This window comes from Mchenga conophoros, linkage group LG5 (genome assembly GCF_057382185.1).
Source record: "Mchenga conophoros isolate Kocher_MC1m ecotype Shallow Benthic linkage group LG5, M_conophoros_male_GT1.1, whole genome shotgun sequence".
NCBI classification, from domain to species: Eukaryota; Metazoa; Chordata; class Actinopteri; order Cichliformes; family Cichlidae; genus Mchenga; species Mchenga conophoros.
In genome coordinates, this window is record NC_140530.1 from 33,702,336 (window position 1) to 33,724,953 (window position 22,618).

Below are 22,618 nucleotides of genomic sequence, written 5' to 3' on the forward strand. Positions count from 1 at the left end.
CAAACAATAAAAATCACTTTTTTCATGCCTGTGTCTGGTGAGCTTCTTGTTGGTGGTGAAGAAAAACAGACTGTAAAAGGTCTGACTTTGATTTTGATCATCAGAGGCTACAGAACGATCTGGAAACTACAGAACGATCTGGAAATGTACGAATTAAATGTTATTTATCAGCGGGCGACCATGGATGGAGGGACTTTTACATTTCCTGCAATAACAACTCCAATTCAGCGCTCCTGTTAATTGGACTGTATAAACTACCCCGTATAATTAGTACAATAAACGGTCCAAAAAAGCACTTTAAATGCCCACTTACCCCCACCACCCCTTTACCTCTCCACAAAGAACACACACTCCAAAACACCAACAAAGCAAACACACAAGCTGCAATCGGTCAAATATTTGCCCGGTGCAGAAGTGTGGCAGTAGTATTTGCCAGAGTTTCGGTTCTTCCAATCACGGGTCACTGTGAAACAGGTTCAAGCGAACCGCGTCACCTCCGCAGTGGCCTGTGTGTTTATTTATAAAGCGGGGGGGGGGGGGGGGGGGGGGGGGTCAGGGCACTTCCTCGGTCTATCTGGGGTCATACGATCCTCTCAACTTGGATCCATAAATGAATGGCGGGCTCGACGGCCACACCATGCAGGACCGGCCCCTGATTGGTTCCGTGCACGGCAGGAATAAACACTCTCAGAGTATATATAATGCGGTATGGAGTAACACTTTTCCAAGAAACTAGAACAACCTCTAGGTAATGAAAAGGGAGCTGCTGTTAAACATCTGAGTACTAACTGAGTAAAAAATAGATAAATACAAAGTTGAGGATGAGGGCGCAAATCCAAAAAGTTCCTCAGATAGTTGAGCTGCTGAAGAAGAAGTCTGTCGGGCTGCAGCACTTCAAGCCAACATCCTCAGTGTGCGTGCTGGAGGAGAAGGATGCTGCGGAGGCTGCACCGTGTCCTCATGCGGCATTCAGAGCGCACAGTTTGGACGAGATCCCGGGACCCACCAACTGGCCCCTGGTCGGCAGTCTGTTTGAACTCCTAAGAAAAGGCGGTTTGACGAGGCAACATGAGGCATTGGTACAGTATTATCATATGTCATCATATAACCATAAACATTCCAAGTGTTTTTTAATCTATTAAAATGTGACCAAAACAGATGTAATCACTTTTTATTTTCCATGACATTTTATAACTACTTGAATCTTTTTTTTTTTTTCAGGTTGATTATCATAAGAAGTTCGGAAAGATATTCCGGATGAAGCTGGGGTCTTTCGAGTCTGTGCACATTGGCGCACCTTGCTTGTTGGAGGCGCTTTATAGGAAGGAGGCAAATTACCCTCAGAGGCTGGAAATCAAACCCTGGAAAGCATACAGAGACCTGAGAGACGAGGCGTACGGACTCCTAATTCTGTAAGTGGTCTTTCGATTTCTCCTTTATTGGTGCCTAAAATGGCAATAACCCACCAGGAGGCAGACTGAGACGTAAGTAGAAGCACAAATGTTTTAAATTAAAACGCACTTACTTTTGTTTTGCAGGGAAGGAAAGGACTGGCAGAGAGTGAGGAGCGCATTTCAGCAGAAACTCATGAAACCGACAGAAGTGGTGAAGCTCGATGGCAAAATAAACGAGGTAAGACTCCGTTACATAAAGAATATATGCTTTTACTTCTTAGAGTTATCGATGACTGACACCTTCTGCTTGTAAAAACAGGTGTTGGTGGACTTCGTTGGCAGAATTGGAAACATCAGCAACAACGGGAAGATTGAAGACTTGTACTTCGAATTGAATAAATGGTCGTTTGAGAGTAAGTTCACTATTTTTGATTCGATTCCTCGTTAAATCTACAACTGGGATTTTTATTACAGCATAGATTGAGCTGCCGATCATTTTCTCGATTAACCGTCTAATACAGAAAATGTGGAAATTGAAACTCTGAAAGAATCAGGTGTTACCTTTAAACGGTTTTAAAACCAGATAATTTACAGATAATACATTCAAGGTCGGTTAAGGCAAATAAAAAGCGCGAAAACTCTGATAAATGAAGTGAATGTGGGCTTCAAAATGAATCATTATAAAACCGAAAAAAAACCCTAATTATATCTTTGGCTTTCAACCATGTTATTTATAGAAGCAATATTCTGCTATGATGTTTTCTGTCACCTGTAATGTTAAAAAGATAATCATAAACTAAAAGGATTTTGAGACATTGCAGACCTGTACAAAGTAAAAATCTGGCATTCTGAATCTCACTTTTTGCTCTTTTTCACCTCACAGCCATTTGTCTCATCCTTTATGGGAAGAGATTTGGTCTTCTGCAAGAGACGGTCAACGAGGAAGCCATGAACTTCATCACAGCTGTGAAAACAGTGAGTATAGGAGCACTGTGACTTGTAAGAGGGGACAGTTGTAGGACTGAAGCTGGCTCTCTCTGTGAGCCTGTGGAAACTTCGCAGTTCATCAGGTTCACCAAGTGATGCAGCAGTTCAGTGACTAACACTCTCACTGATTTTCTGGGGCAAACCAATACCGTTAACAGATAATAAAAATATGCTTACAAAGGTCTCAGGGTAATGGGGGCAACAGTATAGAAAAAGCTTTGAAAACAATTGAATCAGAGACTTTCAGCACGAGTGACAATGGATTACATCAGACTCCCAATCCTTTTCTCTCTGACTCTGTCTTCTCTTGTCGCTCTGTTTCTCTGTAGATGATGAGCACCTTTGGCATGATGATGGTTACACCAGTAGAGCTCCACAAGAGCCTCAACACCAAAACATGGCAGGACCACACCGCAGCATGGGACCGCATTTTCAGCACAGGTGCGAGTTTATGCCTTGCCACAAAATTAGAAAATTAAGATTCCCCCGCCTGCAGTAATTACTGTCGTAGGGTACTGTTTGTCTCCACTCATCTGTAATGTTTGCACTTGTCTGAGCTCAGTTCCAGTAAGAACATCAATAGGAAAGTACAGACGAGGGTGGGTGGGTGGCAGCGAGATCTGAACTGTGTGCCAGTGTTTTGTGTACTTGGCGCTCTGGTACTCAGTGTTGTAGTAAACTGCATGACCCATGAGGGAGAAATATGCCAAATATTTGTTGTAGCAGAAGGTAGTGGCATACAGTGATAAAGAAGATTATGCTGCTTCAACCTCTTACAAATATTCACACATAACCACTTATTGTACCAACAATTGATGTTTTTATGTGTTTTCAGTACAGCACCAAAATATCTTGTCTTTAATATATGTCTTTCAGTCAGACAAGTTAGATTATGGATAGCATTTTATGAAAGGATAAAAAAACAACTGACACACTTTCAGAAAACAGTAACGAAAATTAGCCCGAAAACAGAAACAAAAAAAGTTATTCTTTGTTTTATGTATAAATAACTTTGTATGTACTTCACGTGTATTCCTTACATCTAGAGTTACAATTAAAGAGGCCTGACAGTTAGCCTTTAATATGTGAGATTTCAAACCAGCACAAAAGCCAACAGAGCTCCAAGAGCAAACAATCTTTTTTTTTTACTATTTTGCCTGAAAGCAGCTGAGAACATGACAGAAAAAATAAAGTAACAACCAAAAGCCAACTTTTCAAGTGCAAACAAAACACATGAGATTTGACTTTAAAATGAGCATGCTTACATCGTGACTGTTTTTGTTCCCTCAGCCAAAGTCTACATTGACAAGAAGCTGAAGAGGAACGCAACCAGAGCTCCTGATGATTTGATCGGTGACATCTTACACCAGAGCAGCCTTTCAAAAAAGGAGCTGTACGCGGCCATCACCGAGCTGCAGATTGGAGGAGTTGAGACAGTGAGTAACATTTTACACCACAAACATATACATTTAATTCTCATTGAGATAGTTAAAATCATGGACATCGCTCTCCTATTTGTCTGGTCATTACAGCTACTTAGCTTAGTATGAAAACCAATGCTAACATTCTGTCCAACAAACATAAATACATACCGACATCTCTAAAACTCAATAATTAACACATTATTTCTTATAAATTTGATTGAAAAAGAACACAGCTAACAGTTAACTAGAAATTCTGACTTCTGAAAGTGTTTCTGACGGCTGACATTAGCCAGTAGAATCTACCTTTCAAGCAACTAAGAACTGGTAGCATAACTGTAGTTTTATAACTGGCCACACAGTGGCGCTACTTAATGTCCGACAGGTTTAGTCCTGGTATTCTTTTTAACAATCGGGCCCCCTGGTGGTGTCACCCAGACACAACAATTTTATTTGTGACAATCCTTTTTTATTATGTAAATTGATGTAGTCTTCTATCAACCTCTTCAGTGAATCTGTAGTCGCCAGAATTTTTCTTTTACATCACACTTTTATATTCAGCTCAGCTTAGTTCTCACCACATGGTGGCAAACGTGCTGCTGAAGTCCTTTGACTGGCTTTAACAGTCACACAGATTAGTGATTTGTTGATCGAGCTGGCCACTTCTACCCATTTTTAATGGCTGCTAGATGCAGAAGGCAAAGAAACATAATGCTGCGAAGCTTTAAAGCCATTTCTGTCTATTACAGCTTTTTGTTTAGTCACACTTTACTGAACAAAAAACTGCAAGCTGCACTTTAACAGAACAAGCATGAGTTTGCTTTTTTAATTTCAACCTTTCACCTACTTTCCTTCAAGTGGTTAAAGAAAAAAAAAACCTTGTAAACTCTAAAACAAAAAGGTGCTGCAGTTTCAGTCCTTCAAAAGCGGAAAATTAATGTAGTAGATGTAACTGAGGAGCCTTTGAGGAACCCAAAACATTCCATAGCTCCTTTCAGGACCCCACTGATGAATGCACTTAGCGTAGCTGCCTCATTTAGAGACATCTCCTCACTACCTCCTTATTTCAATCTCTGTCTCTGTCTCTCTCTCCTCCCTCTCTGTCTTGCTGTTACGTTTCTCAGACCGCCAATAGCATGTTGTGGTTTATTTTCAACCTGTCACGAAACCCCAGCGCCCAGAAGAAGCTGTTGCAGGAGATCAGAGAGATCGTGCCTCCTGACCAGGATCCAAGTGGAGAGCACATCAAGAATATGCCCTACCTCAAGGCCTGCCTCAAAGAGTCTATGAGGTACATTAACACTGATGGTTATATTATGAGCAGCGGTGTAGTATCTAATCTTCCTCTCTGAAAAGTGCCAAACATACTCTGTTAATACAATTAAATACATTTAGAAATCCAAACGATACACCAGTTTAACTATAGACTGGTTAAATTTAAATATAGTTATAGAAAATCTTTTTCTTTAATAGGAGTTTGGTGCAAGAGTCACACAAGCAAAACAAATACGACAAATACAAATAATCTCCATTTCCTATTAAATGAATGAATTAGACACCAGTTAAACAATCAGTTTTGTTTAGTTTTTCCCAAGCAGTAAATCAGACTTAAATCATAATTTTGGCTCGTACTACAGAGAGATTAAGAATGAAAACTCACACGCATGACTGCCTCAAAAACAAGCTCCGTGAGATGTGGTGGCATGACCAGCAACAACAAGCTTAAAGTCTACCATGTGGTCACATTTAAATTGTTTCCTAGCCCTTGTAGGTTCTCCTTTGGTCTCCTTTTGAAGTCACAAGTTGTCTAACATTTCATTTAAGTCCACCAACATAACCACATCACCCATGGAATGTACTGTTCAAGCCCCCCAACTGGAGATTATATCTCACCTTATTTTACCCTGTGAACAATGCCGGAATATGTTTATCTCCTGTTAAGCAGCTTATACATACTGTAGTATGAGTATGGTCACTGTGTCATAATCTCACATGTATTTTTTGTCTAATTCCTACAGGTTATCACCATCAGTTCCATTCACAAGCCGAACCCTGGACAAGGACACTGTGTTGGGGTATTATGCTATTCCCAAAGGAGTAAGTGGCTTAGACAGTAGTCGTCATACACCTGACATAAGCAGATTCCATTCTTGTGAAAATTTACATTTGACTGATGTCTAAATGAGTTTTTTTTAGAAAGAAAATCTGTTCATGTTCTCAGGCTTTAGTCTCATTATCTACTATACTGCGTCGTTCATCTGTAAAATAGGGACAAAACCAAAAACTTATACTTTTTCCTCCATTCACAGACAGTGTTGATGATTAACAGCCATGCACTGGGCTCCAACGAAGAGTACTTTGATGATGGCAAGCAGTTCAAACCTGAGCGCTGGCTGCGCGAGAACAACACCATCAACCCCTTTGCCCACGTTCCTTTCGGTATTGGAAAGAGGATGTGCATCGGCAGACGACTGGCAGAGCTTCAGCTGCAACTGGCCATGTGCTGGGTACGATCAGTGACTAAAACCTAAGTGGTTAGCTCAAGATGGTCCTCAACAAATGCCATTATTTGAACAGTTGTTGATTTTTGCTTGTCTTTCTTACAGCTGGTCAGAGACTATGAGATTGTGGCAACAGATAATGAGCCGCTTGACGTCATCCATTCAGGGCTTTTGGTTCCCAATAGAGAATTGCCTGTCGCCTTCATCAGGAGATGAAGTAAGAACAGTTTTAAATGTCTAGACTACTTAGGAATTAGTCAAGATGGAAGTGGCACAAAGATTCCCTAAATCACTCTGGCTGGCTACTGTTTGTAGCTTTATTTTAACAGTCTTATGCAGAGCCTGTTTGGACACAGCGTAATCTATGTTATTCTGGGAAGCTACAATTTCCAGATGTTCCCTAAATGCCTCACTTGCAGGCAGTGAGTTGCAGCCAGAACAAACAGAAACACACATGTTGAGATTCAGAGATGTAGACATGATATCATAATTTACATCTAAGTTAGACAACTGTAACTATGAATCTGCCAAATTATATTTTTATTTCCATTTCCATCAAGTTCAGAAGAGCCCTAATTGATCTTTTCTTCCCTTCCAGGCTCTAAATTCAGCTCTTCCGGACTGAGCGACAGAAAGGTGATAACTTTGTTGCTTGTCCCAGTGGTCCAGTGACTCCCTGCATTGCTGCTCTGTAAATAAAATACAAAACAACAATTATTATAACTCTAATCTTACCACAAATACCTCAGACATATTTAAAACTATGACTGTTAATGACTGACCAAAGTACCAGTTGTTATGTACAAAGTGAATATTGTACCAAGGCAGCTGTCCTCAAATCTTTGATCTTAGACATGTAGAATGTAGTCCAAGTATTTTGTTATGCTTTTTATTGTGTATGTGTATATATATATCAATATATATATATATATTGATATATGGGTTATGTTTTATTGTATATATAAGCACAATTATAATATTGCAAGATTGTACATCGTTTTTTGAAGAGACATATTTTATTCATGAAAACAAATGTATCAAATAAATATATCTTTAAACACACCTTTCCGTGTGGAGTTTACATGTTTTTTGTTTCTCCCACCTTGCAAAGATTTGCTTTTTAGGCAAAGCAGTAATTCACAGCTGTGAACATGAAAATGAAATAACTTTCAGCTGGTTAAAAATTTAGTGAGTTATGGTGAATTTTATAACTCCATAAACATGCATTAAGAGACAATAATATAGCATCTACACTGAAGCACAAGATTTAACATCAAGGTCAAAAAGCTAATAAAAAAGTGTGTTCGTGACAGTAAATGTCACGGTCCGGGGCAGCGGCCGTGTGGAGAGTGGAAGGAGGACTCAAAGCGCAGCACTTATTCAGGTGTGAGGGTGATTTATTGATAATAACAAACATAAAGAGGAGATGGCAAACAGAACTAATGACGAAACTAAACTGGGTGAAACTACACAAAGGAGTGGCAAACCTGAACACGAAGGGAGAACAGCAGGGAGAGCACGCAGAGGATTTCACAGGGTAGCTGCAGAGTACGCAGGGTAACACAGAGGATGAACACAGGTAGGAACACAGACGACGCGACGAGGAGCAGAGGAAATCACACGCTATAAATACACAAAGAGACACTGGGAAATCACACACAGATGGGGGAAACAGCTGGACCTGATTAACCTGACGAGACAGGGGAACACTAACACCAGGGACCAACAGAGGGAGCACAAACCCAGAACCCAGTGTCTAAAATCCCAAACACAAACCATCCCAAAACAGCCATGAATAATAATGAAAGTAATAACAATAAGTACATAAACATAAAGTCACTGAGTCATGGTCGCAGGACCATGACAGTAAATATGTTTGCTTTTACTGAGTGGTACAAGTACATAGCAGTGTCTCACATATCCTTTGTTTACAGTTTGTAAAGTAAAAGTTAGGTAATAGTAGGCAATGGACCAAACCACTATGAGGTGCATGAGGGGGAGTGCATCTTTCAAAACTAACAAAACTTATTGTTTTTCACCCTTTTGCTCCGCCCCTGCCATTAAAGTGATGGATTCCTCAAATGCACAATGTGAAAAACATGTTACACAATCCCACAGTCTGATGTTTCAGTGGGATTTCTAGTGTTATGAAAGTAAATTATGAAATTATAACTGAACTTAATAATTATAATAAAAGATCAAGTGAAGTGATTTAAGCACTGTTTTAGTCCCTGTTTTCCCCCCCACTGTTTTTAAGTATTTCAGATGGGTTAAACAAAGACAGAATGAGCTTACCTATGCAGGGATCAATAAAAAAACAACAACGCTTAATCAACAATCAATCAATAAACAAAGCCCTGAAGTAACATCAGATTTTCAGTATTACACTGCAAAATCTTCAGTTTAATAAAATAAAATAAAGATCCTGGACTTACATATCCTGTGTTGTACTCAGTGCATTTATTTGACAGATCTGCTTAGTTTTCAGGTCAATGTTTGACATAAAACAAAGTACAAAGCACTCTTAAAAATGAAAAATAGTTTTTGGTTTGGCAGCTCCTCAGTAAAAACCTCCATCTTGTCAGGTCTTTTGTCACTTTATGAGTCTTGAGCAGCTTCAGCAAAGACTGATGATGAACTTCCCTTGTAGAACTCCCAGGTGGTTTCATTTTAAATAACTACTTAAAGTACAAAATATGTAAAACTACTTAATATTTCACACATATGCACAAAGGAGAAAAACCCCAATCCATTATCAATCATCCCTCGTGATCCCTCGTTTTGGCTCGTGATCTCATACATTACATACACACTTACACTACTTTTTGTAAATACTTTTTACTCGAGAATAAGGATCTGAGTTCATATTCCACCGATTGCTGGAACTAGAAATCTCCTGTGAGGACGCTTTCTGGACTGAGAAGGCTGATTACAGGAGGAGTTTCTTACATAAAAAGCAATCCATACACATCGCTTCACTTTTTGATTAATTATTTTCACAAGTGCCATGTGCGCAAAGAACTTAGCTGTGACCTCGGGTGATTTCGATATGTAAACCTGAAATGGTTACTCTGCTCAACAGCGATTATGAACAGTCTCAGTACTCAGGAGAACTGATGGAAGTAGAATACCTTAAAAAAAAAATCTTACTTTCTTTATGTAATTTTCATGACAATTTTTTCTATAAATCTCTGCATGTAAAGTAAAATACAATATTTCTGTGACTGAGTGTAGCATTAAAAATTCCCAAGAGGTTATGTTTCTTCCTGAGATTGGTTTAAATGACACATATTAATTACTTATGTAAACAATTCAGATAACATAAATTTCACAAATGCAGGCCCTAGTGAGGATCGAACTCACGACCCCTGGTTTACAAGACCAGTGCTCTAACCACTGAGCTATAGAGCCTGGTCATGCATGCCGAGGCACATAAAACTTGATATAAGAGAGGCATATGAGCAACTAATCGCTATGAAACACAAAACTGCTTTAGATTTTTCCTTTCATATTCATTTTTTAACGCCCTTGGCTCTGTATGATGTCATGGAGGAGGAGGAAGGAGGGGTTCCTTATATGGTCATCTCCGGCACACGGCTCTGGCTGGGGGGAAAAAAACAACCCCACCCACCTGCTGCTCAAAGCCTCTGCTTGGGAAGCTTAATTAAAGGAAAGAAGGGCACGTGGATGAACTGAGGGTCAAAATAAGATAAAGAAGGATTGTTCTGATTTTTATTTATATGTGAATGATAAAGTACTTTAGGGGAGTGTAAGACTAGAATTTACGAGCTAGAAATGAGCTTAATGAATGAGAGAAACCTTATGTCGAGTAAAGTGTGAATTGTGGTTGCTAAATGTTCATCTGCTTTATAACAGGAAGTAGAGCTGTCAAAACCACAACTACAGTAAGTTTATGTCAAAGTGCAGCAATCAATATATTTACGAACGTCTCAAAGTCAAGTTGAGTTAACTTGAACAGCAATTTAAAAAAAAAAAAGGGTGTTGGCGGTAATTGTGCAATACGGCCACCTACTGACCAGAGATTGTAAGTACGATTTTATTGGGGCTAGGATCATGGAGAATCGTCTAATTTTCACAGATTTCTCCAACAAAAAATATCGATATGTGATTTCATATTACACATATTTGATAGTAGCTGCACATAAGAACAAAAACAGGTAGAGTTAAAAGAGGTGTGTCAGTCGTAAATTTTATGGTGCCCAGTTGAATAAAATCTTTTGTCTCCGAAAAAAAGATAACTAGGTCGAATACGAAGGAATAAAAGGTGCATTTAAGAAAAGAAAAATGTGTAAAAAAGAATCCGACTTTTATGATTTGATATCAGCAGACGTTATAGATTTTATATCTTAGAAAAAAAATCAGCCTACCTAACTTAGACAGGAAGAGATGAGGCCTGCTTGTCATCATCAGCAGTGACAGGAAGCGTCTGACACCGCTCGTTTTTTTCACCTCGCTCAGTTAGATGTTTTATTTGCGCAGTTTCTAATGTTTTGAACGCATCTGTGAAGTACTGTAACTTCGTCCGTTGCGTTAATTATCCACGCTGCGCCTTAATTAAAGTGACGATTTATTTGAGCAAAAGCTATTACAACAGTTACGTTCGTCGGGATTCAAACCTGTTTATTCCGAGCTGGAGATGACTTCTGGAGGTTTGGGGCTCACCGAGGGCCTGGGCCAAGACATAAACCAGGAGGAGTTAGACTTTTCGGACCTTTTTCTGTATAATCAACCGGATTTTTCTGTTGGCTGTGATAAAGGTGTGTATACATAAATTGCATATGCATTTTTCTAAACATAGTATCTTATTATTTATTTATTTTTTTAAAGGCATTTCATGATCTTATTGCCGCCAAGCCCACGTTTTCTCAGCTGAGGATGCGTCTGTAACTACTGTGTTGTGTTTTATTTTTATGAAAATTTAGCTCCCAGACCTTGACATTATGACATTATACACTGATCGATAATCATCATCCTTTTGTTTTTAATCTAAGATCAAGAGGGCTTCCAAGACCCTTTTTTCTATTTTTGAATGGAAAGTAAACAGGAGTGCAACAGATTATAGTTAAGTAGATTCAAAATTAAGCGATCCTCATAGTACCATGAATGGTTTGGTTTTTTTTTTGGAATATGTATCTGCAAGCCTCTTCATTTTTGGCATCCTGACTAAAACCAACACTTGTTCAGTATGATAGTAATAGCTTTACTGGGGAGAGGAAACGCAAAACCAGCTCTCACATCCCCAACATTGGCATATTCTCAATTTATAGATTTTTATTAAGAGAAAATGTTGTTCAAACATGTTTTAGGTAAAAAAAACAAAACAAAAAAAAACTTTAAAGGGAACCGATTATGTTCATTTTCAGCTCCATATCTTTATTTTTGGACTCAACTAGAGTAGCTTTGCATGATTAGGAAAATTTAAAAAATATTATTCACAAAATAATCGTGTTTTACTTTATATTCTGCCTTCATGCAGCGCCTTGCTTCATCTTCTCTCTGAAATTAGGTGTTTTAGGTGTCTCTTCCTTTAATGCCAACTTTTTCTGAGTTGCTGTCCCAAACAAAGTGTTTAAAACCGAAAACCGGTTAGGCTCTGTGCTGAAGCCAGAGCCATGTATTTGAGGTGACCATATTAATCATTAATCTGCTCGCATGGATATCATATAGATGCAAGAATGAAAAAAGTGAAGTGTGTTACTTCATATTTGAAACACTGACTATCTTTAAGTCCACTTTAAGTTACCACATGGTAATAGCAGTATTGTAGTAATCAGATATTCTGACCTGTGTGCTAAAATGTGTCCCTTCTTTGATCAGTGACAGATGACACTGGTGGTCTCCTTGACAATGACAGTCAGCCTCCTCTACTGGTGGTCCAGCCTCAAGATGCATACATCTCCACCTCTAACCCACCAACTTCTAACCAGGACACCTCCTCTCACAGCACCAACGCAGGAAACCTATCAGGAGCTGTGTTTGACACCATGGGGCTGACATCACGAGTCGGTATCCCTGCTCCCAGCCCCAGGATTGAGATCACTCCATCTGGTGACTCTCTCAGTTCACAAACCCTAGAGCCAAGTCCTGCATCTAAAGCCCGGGGATCCTACAGAGAGTGCGTTAGCCCTGCCAGCAGTAATTCTTCCACTGGCTGGGGAGCAGATACTTACTCTCCCTTGGCATCTCCATGTGTGTCGCCATCTAATGTAGGGAGCTGTGGTATGGGCTTGAATCCCTTGGACCTCTGCTCAAGCCTGCAGGGCATCCATACATCCTCTAACCACTCCTCTCCAGGAGCCTCACCTCGAAACAGCATCACGGATGAGACCTATCTCCAACCACAGAATCGTTCTGCTTCACCACTCCCCCATCAGCGTTCCCGGTCTGTCTCGCCGCAGCGAGGCAAACGCTTCTACGGTCAGACCCACTCTAGTCAGGAGGGCACTCCTGTTAAGCAGCGCTCCCGGAGTCCTAGCCCCATCCCATCACCCCACGATCAGCAGGGGTCCTACTACTTGCACCAATACCAGGCTCAAGCTGAGTTTCACCCTCAAGTTCAGACCGCAACCTCTGGCCTGGACGAGATTCTGAATAGCAGTCCAGGAAGGGCCAAAATACAGGACTGTGTATATGGCGAGGGTTACGACTGGGCTATTGAGCAAGAAAAGATGAGTAGGGGTGGAGCTGAGATCAAACCTGAGACCTTCTACATGCTCCCAACTGTGTGGCCTCCTTCTCATTCACTCCATCATAGTGGACGATCCACATTCAGGTGTTATGTTTGTCTTAATTTATCACTTACAAGAAATATGTGTCGTTTTTAATGAGTTTTAATAAGCTACTATGGTACAAGGTTCGTTTTGATTTTTTAAATCTAAACTTCTCTTTTTTGAACTCTTTCGTTCTTCCAGTGGTCTCACCTTGGCTCCACTTCCATCTTTAGAGTGGTCATTTCCCAATCAGACGGGCCAGTATGAGCTACTGATCCAACAACAGCCCAGATCGCATCACAGAGCTCACTATGAGACTGAGGGCAGCCGAGGAGCTGTCAAGACACCAAATGGAGGGCACCCGGAGGTTCAGGTGTGGGGATTCATATGTAGATACAAGAAAGGAGAGGAAACGAACGCGTGGTAGTTGTACCAGAGAGAGGGAGTGGGAGATTGTAAATGCTGGGGTGATATTTCCTGATAAACGTCTTTGTGTAAAGCTGATACTCATGCAAATATAGAAACAGCCCCATAACATGTCAGTGCTTCCACAATGCATGTGTGATTATTTAGACATGCATTGATTCAATCTGCTCAAATAAACACAGTTATAATTACAAATCAAGAACCCACAAAAAGAGCATATAAATGTTAGTGCATGGTGTCCTTTATTTACTGTTTCTGGAAAGTAAAAAAATGGGCCTCCATTACCAGTTTTCCCAGTCATGCTACACAAATGGATTATGCAAAGCAGTGTTCTGGCTTTGCCAGTTTGCATGGGAATTCTTTCCCACAGACACAAGAGATTTATTGTGTGGTGTAAATGTTTTCTCAAAAGGCATGGACTTTTATGATCTCAAAGTTTATTTAGTTCAGTATGAAGCATACATTTTAACTGCCCTTGTTGCTGTCACCAGCTCCGTGGCTACCAAGGCACATCCGCACTGGCGCTGCAGATCTTCATTGGAACAGCCGATGAGAGGCTCCTGAAACCCCACGCCTTCTACCAGGTCCACCGCATCACCGGGAAGACCGTCACCACACCCAGCATGGAGAGGATGATCAACGGCACTAAAGTGTTGGAGATCCCTCTGGAGCCAAAGAGCCACATGAGAGTTGTGTGAGTAAAACTAATGCCAAGGGGATTCTCAATCATACGTCACAAATGCCTAGAGTATGTGTCAACATTTCACCACAAGTCGTTCACTTGTGTTTTTCAACCAAGAGAGACCACTGAGGTGATTTAGCACTATAAGGCTCAGAGTGGAGATACAGCAACCTGAGTCGTCATGTGTTTTCTTTTGATTTTCCACTGTGCTAAATCTTTAAATACTACAAGCTATAGCTACGCAAGGTTTTCATCTTTTTCCCTCCAAAAATGTTGCTGCTGCTGACAACTGATACATAAAACGCACCACTTCCTGTGTGCCAGAGAGTTTTTCCAAGAAAGACCTAGCAAACTCTGGGTGTTTGCAGCAGCAACCAAAACTGGTTTGATGAACGTGACATATGATGAGTCACAACAGCAAATAGCAAACAAAATCAAAGAAGTTTCTTTTTCCATGAAAATGCCTGAGATCACTACTTTGGCTGCTTTGAAAAAAAAAAGAGCTTTTTACTGACTGAATATTTGAAATAGCAGAGATTGCATCAGTTAAATGTGAAAAAAGACAGTCTGCGTGGACTGTGAAGAAAATCAAGTTTTTTATAAATACGACAGAAATATCATTTTGAGCACTGATTTTATGTCATATGTCTTCTCTTTCATGATAAAGGATTGACTGCGTTGGAATCTTGAAGCTGAGAAATGCTGACATTGAACTAAGAAATGGAGAGACTGATATTGGACGAAAAAACACACGCGTGCGCTTGGTCTTTCGTGTCCACATTCCTCAATCTGGAGGCCACCTCATGTCTCTTCAAGTGGCCTCTCATCCTATTGAATGCTGTAAGAAGTATTTTGTTGCATATGAGCGTTTTCTTTCTTTCTGCTTGATCATGAGAGTCACTGTAGACCCTGAAGCTTTGTCGGCTGCTCTGTATTTTTGTATTTATATTCTTTCTCATTAGCTTTTGGTGGTTGATGTTAGCAAATGTTGGCAAACATGTTGGTTTATATTATTTAACATTGACACACCACTTGTAGATGTATTGCTGACTGCTCAGAAAAAAGGTACTAGCCTTAATGTGAATGTTCTTCAGTCTATAATGGTCAATAGTGCAACTGACTTGGATTTGATCCCACTATACAGTATACTTTAGTGTTACAATGACAATAAAGCTGCTCATGTTTTCACAGCTCAGCGTTCAGCTCAGGAGCTCCCTGCAGTCGAGAGGCAGGACCTGGACCAATGCTCTGTACTCGGTGGTCAACAAATGGTCCTTACTGGACAGAATTTTACATCTGACTCAAAGGTGATATTCTCGGAGAAAACACAAGGTGAGGAGTATTTTTTTTTAATCACAAATGTCTGTCTTTGGTGGAATGAATCTTCTAAGGTCTTCTTTGAAAGCTACTGTAGAAGAGCCACCCAAAGATTGTATTGGTAGTTTGTAAAGGGTAGATGTGGCCCCTGTGCTACACTGCACATTGTTTACTGAAGGGGAGCTTGAGCCAGCAATTACCACATGTAGCCAGTTAGCATCAAAGCTTAACAATTTTGTTATTTTGTTGTTATTATTATTATTATTATTATTATTATTTTTACCTGTATTTATACAGGTTATCCCATTGATAGTCAATGTCTCATTTACAAGAGAGAGACATGTTACATAATGTTTAAATGGGTGACTAACAATTGGTATGGTACTTATGACTTTATTTTATTTCCCCTGTAAATTTTTAACATTTTAACAAAGAGGTCTATAGGGACTAACTTGTTTTTGCAGCCACGCTCAAAGGAACTTCAGTTTTAGGCTAAGAGGTTGAAGCCCTCATATGTGATATTATGGTACTTCACAGTTTATAGACTCAGAAAGAAACAAAAAAAATCTCAGTAAAGCTCATCAAAACATCATATTTCTGTTGTTAATCGTTGGGTTAGCCACTCAAAGAAAAGTTCAAACTTGAGTTTACAAAGCCGAATGTTGGTGGTAGTAGTCCATACCCTTTGTAATTACTGTAAAAACGCACAAATAACACGGGAATTTTATTTAAAATGTAGAATTATTCCCAAGCTAAGACAAAAGTGCCAAAAACTGCAGTTCCTCAAGTGGTGCCTTCGAGGCATGCTTTATGTAACCCACTTTAAGTATTATATGTGTTATTAAGGGCAAAAAAATATGGAGGAGACAAAGAAGCAAATTGGATTGTCTACAAAGCATAAAAGTATAAAAAGCACAAACTACTAATTACTAACTTTATTACTTAGATAAATTCAATATTAATAGCTCTGAGCTAAAACAAAATGAAAAAGATGCACATTAGTACAGTTATAATGGGTTTAATGATACACCTTGTTAGCCAAACATGTTAGCCTTGGCTGCTAACTTTCACTGTATCCTCCTGTTCAAATATAGTCCCTTATAGGTACAAAAAAATTTAAAAAAATTAGTGAGGCCAGAACAACAAACTGAAAGTTTACAAACTAATGTGTGGCATCACTGTGGCTATTTCTATCTTTTATCTACAGTCCATAATTATGTAATTAGAAGGATTGTTGACATGTGTGTTCACTTGTGATTTCAAACTTTTTTTCAGATTTTTATTTTTTTGAGGATTTAAAATTGAGCCTGTGTTGGTCTCCCAGTATCCCACTTACCTGTGTCCATGTACACGTGCAGTATTTGTATTTTTAGATTATTTGCATATCACCCAGGATAACTCAACGTTCAGTGACGCACTTCTTCCTCCAGCCCCCACATCTACCTTTGATAAAATTAACCATTAACTTAAACATTTACTGTTTTGCTGGCAGTAGCAACTTTTATTTACTTCTAAATGGAAATTTCTCACCTCGTCACTGCTTGTTCTGCCCACACAAAATTGTAGGGTTACATAGTTTGAGAGAAGGATGGGTACAACTGAAAGCATGTAAAGCCTCCTTGTTGCTTGGCGTGGGGTTTTATGCAACAGGATGTGGTTAGACAGACTGATAAAGACTAAGACCCAGAGCAGAGGCTTTGTGTTTTTCACTGTGTGGGTAGAAAGCAGAAACAGCAGGTAAAAACTTTAGATGGGAATGAAACACTAAACCAGACATAAAAGAGAACCCTGTTTTCCACTGTCTGTGACAAATGTGCTTACTGTACTGTTAATAAAAGTCCTGACATATCATCTGATTGCTTGAATTATTGTTTCCAGCTGATTAAACTTGTAGAAATTGTTTGGTTTTTTGCTACATTTTTGGTTTCTACAGGATTCTTTGCCACTTCACCACCACATATAATTTTGTGGTAAAAAATAAAACTACTCTCAGCAGCTTGTGAGCCTGTAGTAAGATGAGTAAGATGGTAGCAATATCTGCCAGCCACCTCCAAAGCCATAAAATAGTCCAGCACATAAACCACAACTCTTTTGAATGAAGCAAATCAAATATAAAATGCTATTTACTGAGCTTTAGAGTCTTAGTGATGCAGTCAGTAGACCAAGAGTAGACCACGCTGTTTAGCCCTTATGCTAAATTAAGCTGTGCTAAAAAACAAACAAACAAAAAACAACAACAACAACAACAAAAAAAACCAGATAACACGTATTTTCCAAAATGGGACTCAAACCTGCAAAAACTATTCCTTTTAATTTCAGATGGACAGCAGATCTGGGAAGTGGAGGCCACTGTGGACAGAGATAAAACTCAAGCTGTAAGTTAACTTCCCTTTTACTGACACATAAACTATGATGCACATTTTGTAAGATGCATGCTAAAGTCATTTGTCTGGTAACTGTACATGCTTACACGTGCTCAAAACAGAAATCAAAATGTAAAGCCCGTGTCTTCAGTTTACTGAGTACATGAATGTGCTAATCGCATATCATCGTATCATAAAAGTGTTATTTCTTGTACTAATTTTGACCTGACAGGTAGAGATTTGTGCCAGCTGACTCGTGACCTTTTTTCTCATTCTATCAATAGAACATGCTGTTTGTTGAAGTCCCTCCATATCGAGACCGGAGCATTTGCCAGCCGGCCAAAGTCAACTTCTGCGTCATCAATGGGAAAAAGAAACGCAGTCAGCCTCAGCACTTCGTCTACACTCCTATGATAGGTGTATATCTCTTAGTCATCTCAGCTCTGTTATTACGGAGAAAACAGGCGTACCTCCTATGTTTGAGAAATAGGAAGGTGATTCAAGTGTCAACATTTCCCAGCCTGGATTTGAATTTGAATTTGAATGTCAGCACTGGAAATCTTATTATTACCTTGTCAGCATAATGTAACCCTGCATGTGAAGTAAAATACTATATTAATCCCATTTTGGGGAAATTCTTCTGTTACAGCTGTTGAAATAACATTAATAATAGTAATCTGTCAGATATCTTTCTGCGGGAGAGAGATATTGTATTATAGCACTACATAACTTATGCTAGCAAATAATGACAAAAAAACACCATAAAAAAAACATAAACTGACTTTGATGTTGCTAAAAGAGGCAAATGTGTGCTAAGTCATCCATCAGCGATGAGAAAAAGCAAAAGAAAAGTTACAGGAAATTGCAAAATGTTAGTTAGATTAAATCTGACAGTTCTAAAATTTTAACCCCAAAAGTAGATTAATGCAGTTACAAACTTCTGATATAACACTCCTGTTCTGCAGTTTTATCAGAAATCAGAAGTTAATCAGTTATAGCAGCACGCTGACACTGCAGCCACAACAGAGACTGCGTAGGGGTTGGGGGCAAATCTTACTTCTTCTCAAAGGGAAAAATAGTTTTCCTTTTTAACGCCTACATGTGATACCCACATTACAGCGCCGACACACTCTGGCTAATTTCAAAAAAGGCTTTTAGTTTATTGGTTTATATATATATAGATATATATTTATAGCTTTTAGGTGAAATGAGGCAAGATTATTAAGAAGTAGAGAAAGAAGCGTAACATCATTGCAGCTGACAATTTAAAGCCATTTCAATCTATACTGATTTATACTCCAGCCACTGGTTATGAAACCTACATGTGTTTACTATCACCAGACCTAAAGATGACTGGAGATGCAATGACTTGTTTTTTTTAGGTCACACAATCACTGAAATAACTCGAGAGCTTCTAAATACGCTGGCATTAATGTTCCTTTTGTAAATATCTTCTTCCCATTTTATACTAGCTGAGTTGCTGTGACATTTCAGTTAATATACTGTATTTAAAGTCTCAAGAGAACAGTTTCCAGTAAACTTGGTTTCACCTTGCCTAATAACACAATACCTGCAAAAACTACTGGCATTTACATCATCCCTATGTTTACTCTGTAAATAGGAAAGTAAGTACTAATCAGCAAATGTTAGCATGCTAACATGCAAAGTAAGATGACTGTGGCTGTTTGTTTATACTGGTCTAGTGACAGACCTGCATTGTTCTCTCACTCTCTGAAAAATCTAATAATAATTGTTTTTATTTTTCAGCCATTAAAGCAGAACCACTGGATGACTACCAGCTGAATTCTTATGGCTATTCAAATAATCAGTCTCTCTCTGGCATGTCAATGAGGTCTCTGTACCATCCCCTGGAGCAAGACAACAACCTTCAAGCCTTGAATGTTTCCTCAGCACTTTACCATCTAACCACTGTAGACCCCCGAGCCCACATGTTAACCCCAGATCAACTGGATGATCAACCAGTCTATTACCAGTCAAGACCTGGCACTCTGGTCAACAACCCAGTGCTGTACCACACTGGGAATCAGCGTTACAGCAACTGCAGTAGCGCTTTACTAGGTGGTTCCCCAATGGCTCCGCATCCAGCCTCTGCTCCCAGCCAGTGTGTCAGTGCCAGAACCCCTTTGCCCAAATTGGGTGAAGGTCCTCAGGTTGGTGATTCGTTTGACCCTTATTCAATGTCAAGTAATCATGGTTACATGCAGACAGCACTACCACTAGGAAAGTCGCCACCTCTGAGATACATTCAAAGTCAAGTCCAGGCAAAGGTTGGAAGTCGGGTGGACCCAGGTGGGCAGCCTCTGGCCCAGATCGCCCCTGCTAGAGGAAACCATGAGGAACGAGCTCCAGAGAAAATCATGATCAAACAAGAGAACCTCAGTTATGCCTATCTGGAGGATGGTGAGTATAATGTTATGTACTGCTTGAATGCTTGAATGCTTGAAGTCCTCCTGACATTTTTTCCACCATGGAATTATGCCTGACAGTTTTTTTTAACCTTTCCATCGAGAATTCCCACTTCACCCAGGAATGTCGGCAAGGTTTAATCCTTTCTGAATCTTTATATAGGTAGTTTTTTTTGTTTGTTTGTTTTTAATATATTTGCGCACAGATAAGTCAGCCATACTTTGGGAAGGGACTGAACAAAAATGTTTGCTGTTATTGTGTTTATAAATTTAATGATTCTTTGTCATGAGGATAAGCTTTTCACCCCCACCTCCGAGTGTAACCACTGTGATATAAACACATTATTAAAAAAGTGCATACAAGGTGCAGCAGTTAGGTGAAATACTGAAGCCTTGTGTTTGTGGTCCAATTTGCAGTGCATACAAGCATATTGCAACTGTATGCTTGCAAATCCTGCGTTGTGGTTTTCTTTAGGGCCTTTCTCTCCACTTTCCTGTCTGTTTCAGTCTTACTTTCACTGTCTCATTTCACACACTCATGCAAGCACACACGCTTGTTAAAGTATCACGGGCTCACTTGAAACTTGGTATGACCCAAAGCACTTTCCTTAGAGTTTTTGCTGTGTTTGTAGATAATGAATGGGGAAACAAGCAGCGGCACTGCTTTGAAGCAACCTGACCTGCTTTGCTGTGGAAGAGTGTTTATGTTTACACATCCGTAGCTGAGGGAAGATACAGAAAGTACATGGTACAGGCAAATACATGCGGATACATTTACATCCATGGTTAAAAAAATAAATAAAAGCACTTTGTTCTTGTCTCTGATGTAGACTTTACATTTGGATGTTGTTTCTATCAGAGGTAAGGATGTAACATCCTGAAATCATTGATAAGTGTCGATAAACCCATGTTGCGTAACAGAGAGATCTAGTGGACGTAAATATAACTGCAGCCATGCAAAGTCACGATTAGACTGATTTATGCTTAAAATTAGAACATTTTTGGGGAGGACTGATGGCTGAGGCCTCCAGAGTGCAAACCACGACCCACAACATTCTTTCAAGTTCAAGTCTAGTTGAGGTCTTTTGTTGTATTTCCCACAACTCCCCATCCTTTCCTGTTATTCTCTACTATCTACCTTTAATAAAAGCATAAACTGCCCCAAAAAGTCTGACTATGGCAACACCTGGTGGTGGGAACAAATAAGGCACTTAAGGTCCTCTCACCCTTCAGATCAAACTTGAGGTTTGTTTTAAGAATTTAAATCTTTGCAATTGGGCTTTAAAAACACTATCTATCTATCTATCTATCTATCTATCGATCTATCGATCTATCGATCGATATATATATATATATATATATATATATATATATATATATATATATATATATATATATATATATATATATATAATATATATATAATATATATAATCTGCATAGCATTTAAGAATAATAGAAATAAGCAGCTCAACTTGCATTTTTGCTGCAAATATGAACGTTCTTAATCCCTCTTTTCAATGTTTTCCAGTGAATGACATCATAAGAAGAGACATGAGAGGCCACAATGGAGAGTGATCATGCTGATCTGAAGCCACTCAAAGTTTAAGCATAATCTGTAGACATCAAGAACAAGAACAATAAATCTTCAGTAACTGTAATTTAAGCGAAACGATAGAGACTGATCCGTTATATACCATATTTCTGTACAACTTTGAAGGGTCAGCTCCATTTCCATTTTGTTATCATATATTTCAGCCTTAGTAACAATACTGGATCATATATTCATTATACTCTTTTATTTTAACTTGTTTAACTTCTTTCTGTTTATACAGTTGTAAAATTGCTCGTTGTAAGCTTGTAGAAAATTTTTTATATTAAACAAATTCTTTGTATATATATATATGGTGTTTGAGTGTTGACTTACTGACTGTAATCATTTTGTTACATATAGGAAGCAGAAGGAACTAAATAATAAATGTGTACCTTTTTTAAGTAATAGAAAATACACAGCACTGTGCAAAAGCCTTGAGCTAGCCCTCATTTCTATATATTTTTGTAGGAAACTGAAAAACAGGTGAATTTATTGAAGCATACAAACATAAATGTAAATACAGTATATAAGGCAAAAACAGAGGTTGCACAGTTCTAATCAGCTTGAAAGAAAGTCAATATTTGGTATGATCACTTTTTTTCCTCAACACAGACTGAACTCTCTTAGGCAGCTTTCTTGTAGTTTCTTTAATTAGTCTTCAGGAAAAGTTCTCCAGGCTCGTTGAGTGGCATCTTTTACTGCCTTTTTGTTTCATTCTCTGCAAAGATAATTTCAAGCTGAATGTTTAAAGTATTGTTTTAGATTTATTTCGGGTT

At 39.0% G+C, this 22,618-nt stretch overlaps 2 protein-coding genes and 1 non-coding gene across 3 annotated transcripts; 2 read left to right on the plus strand and 1 right to left on the minus strand.

Moving 5' to 3' along the window:
• The first annotated feature begins 702 nt into the window (after positions 1-702).
• Positions 703-7,293, plus strand: cyp24a1 (cytochrome P450, family 24, subfamily A, polypeptide 1). Its single transcript, XM_085275034.1, has 12 exons — positions 703-1,079; positions 1,222-1,412; positions 1,539-1,632; positions 1,714-1,807; positions 2,278-2,369; positions 2,711-2,822; positions 3,672-3,817; positions 4,927-5,093; positions 5,821-5,899; positions 6,112-6,309; positions 6,409-6,520; positions 6,902-7,293. The coding sequence occupies exons 1-11, from the start codon at positions 822-824 to the stop codon at positions 6,517-6,519; spliced, it is 1,542 nt and encodes a 513-aa protein (XP_085131160.1). The 5' UTR covers positions 703-821; the 3' UTR covers position 6,520; positions 6,902-7,293.
• Positions 7,294-9,641: 2,348 nt separating this feature from the next.
• trnat-ugu (transfer RNA threonine (anticodon UGU)) lies at positions 9,642-9,714 on the minus strand. The gene has a single exon. It is a non-coding gene; the product is annotated as a tRNA-Thr (tRNA).
• A 1,032-nt stretch (positions 9,715-10,746) lies between these two features.
• On the plus strand, positions 10,747-22,142 carry nfatc2b (nuclear factor of activated T cells 2b). The gene is made up of 10 exons (XM_085275024.1): positions 10,747-11,081; positions 12,142-13,096; positions 13,236-13,407; positions 13,952-14,154; positions 14,810-14,982; positions 15,334-15,474; positions 17,779-17,834; positions 18,107-18,239; positions 19,590-20,243; positions 21,780-22,142. The coding sequence occupies exons 1-10, from the start codon at positions 10,961-10,963 to the stop codon at positions 21,824-21,826; spliced, it is 2,655 nt and encodes an 884-aa protein (XP_085131150.1). The 5' UTR covers positions 10,747-10,960; the 3' UTR covers positions 21,827-22,142.
• The last annotated feature ends 476 nt before the right edge of the window (positions 22,143-22,618 follow it).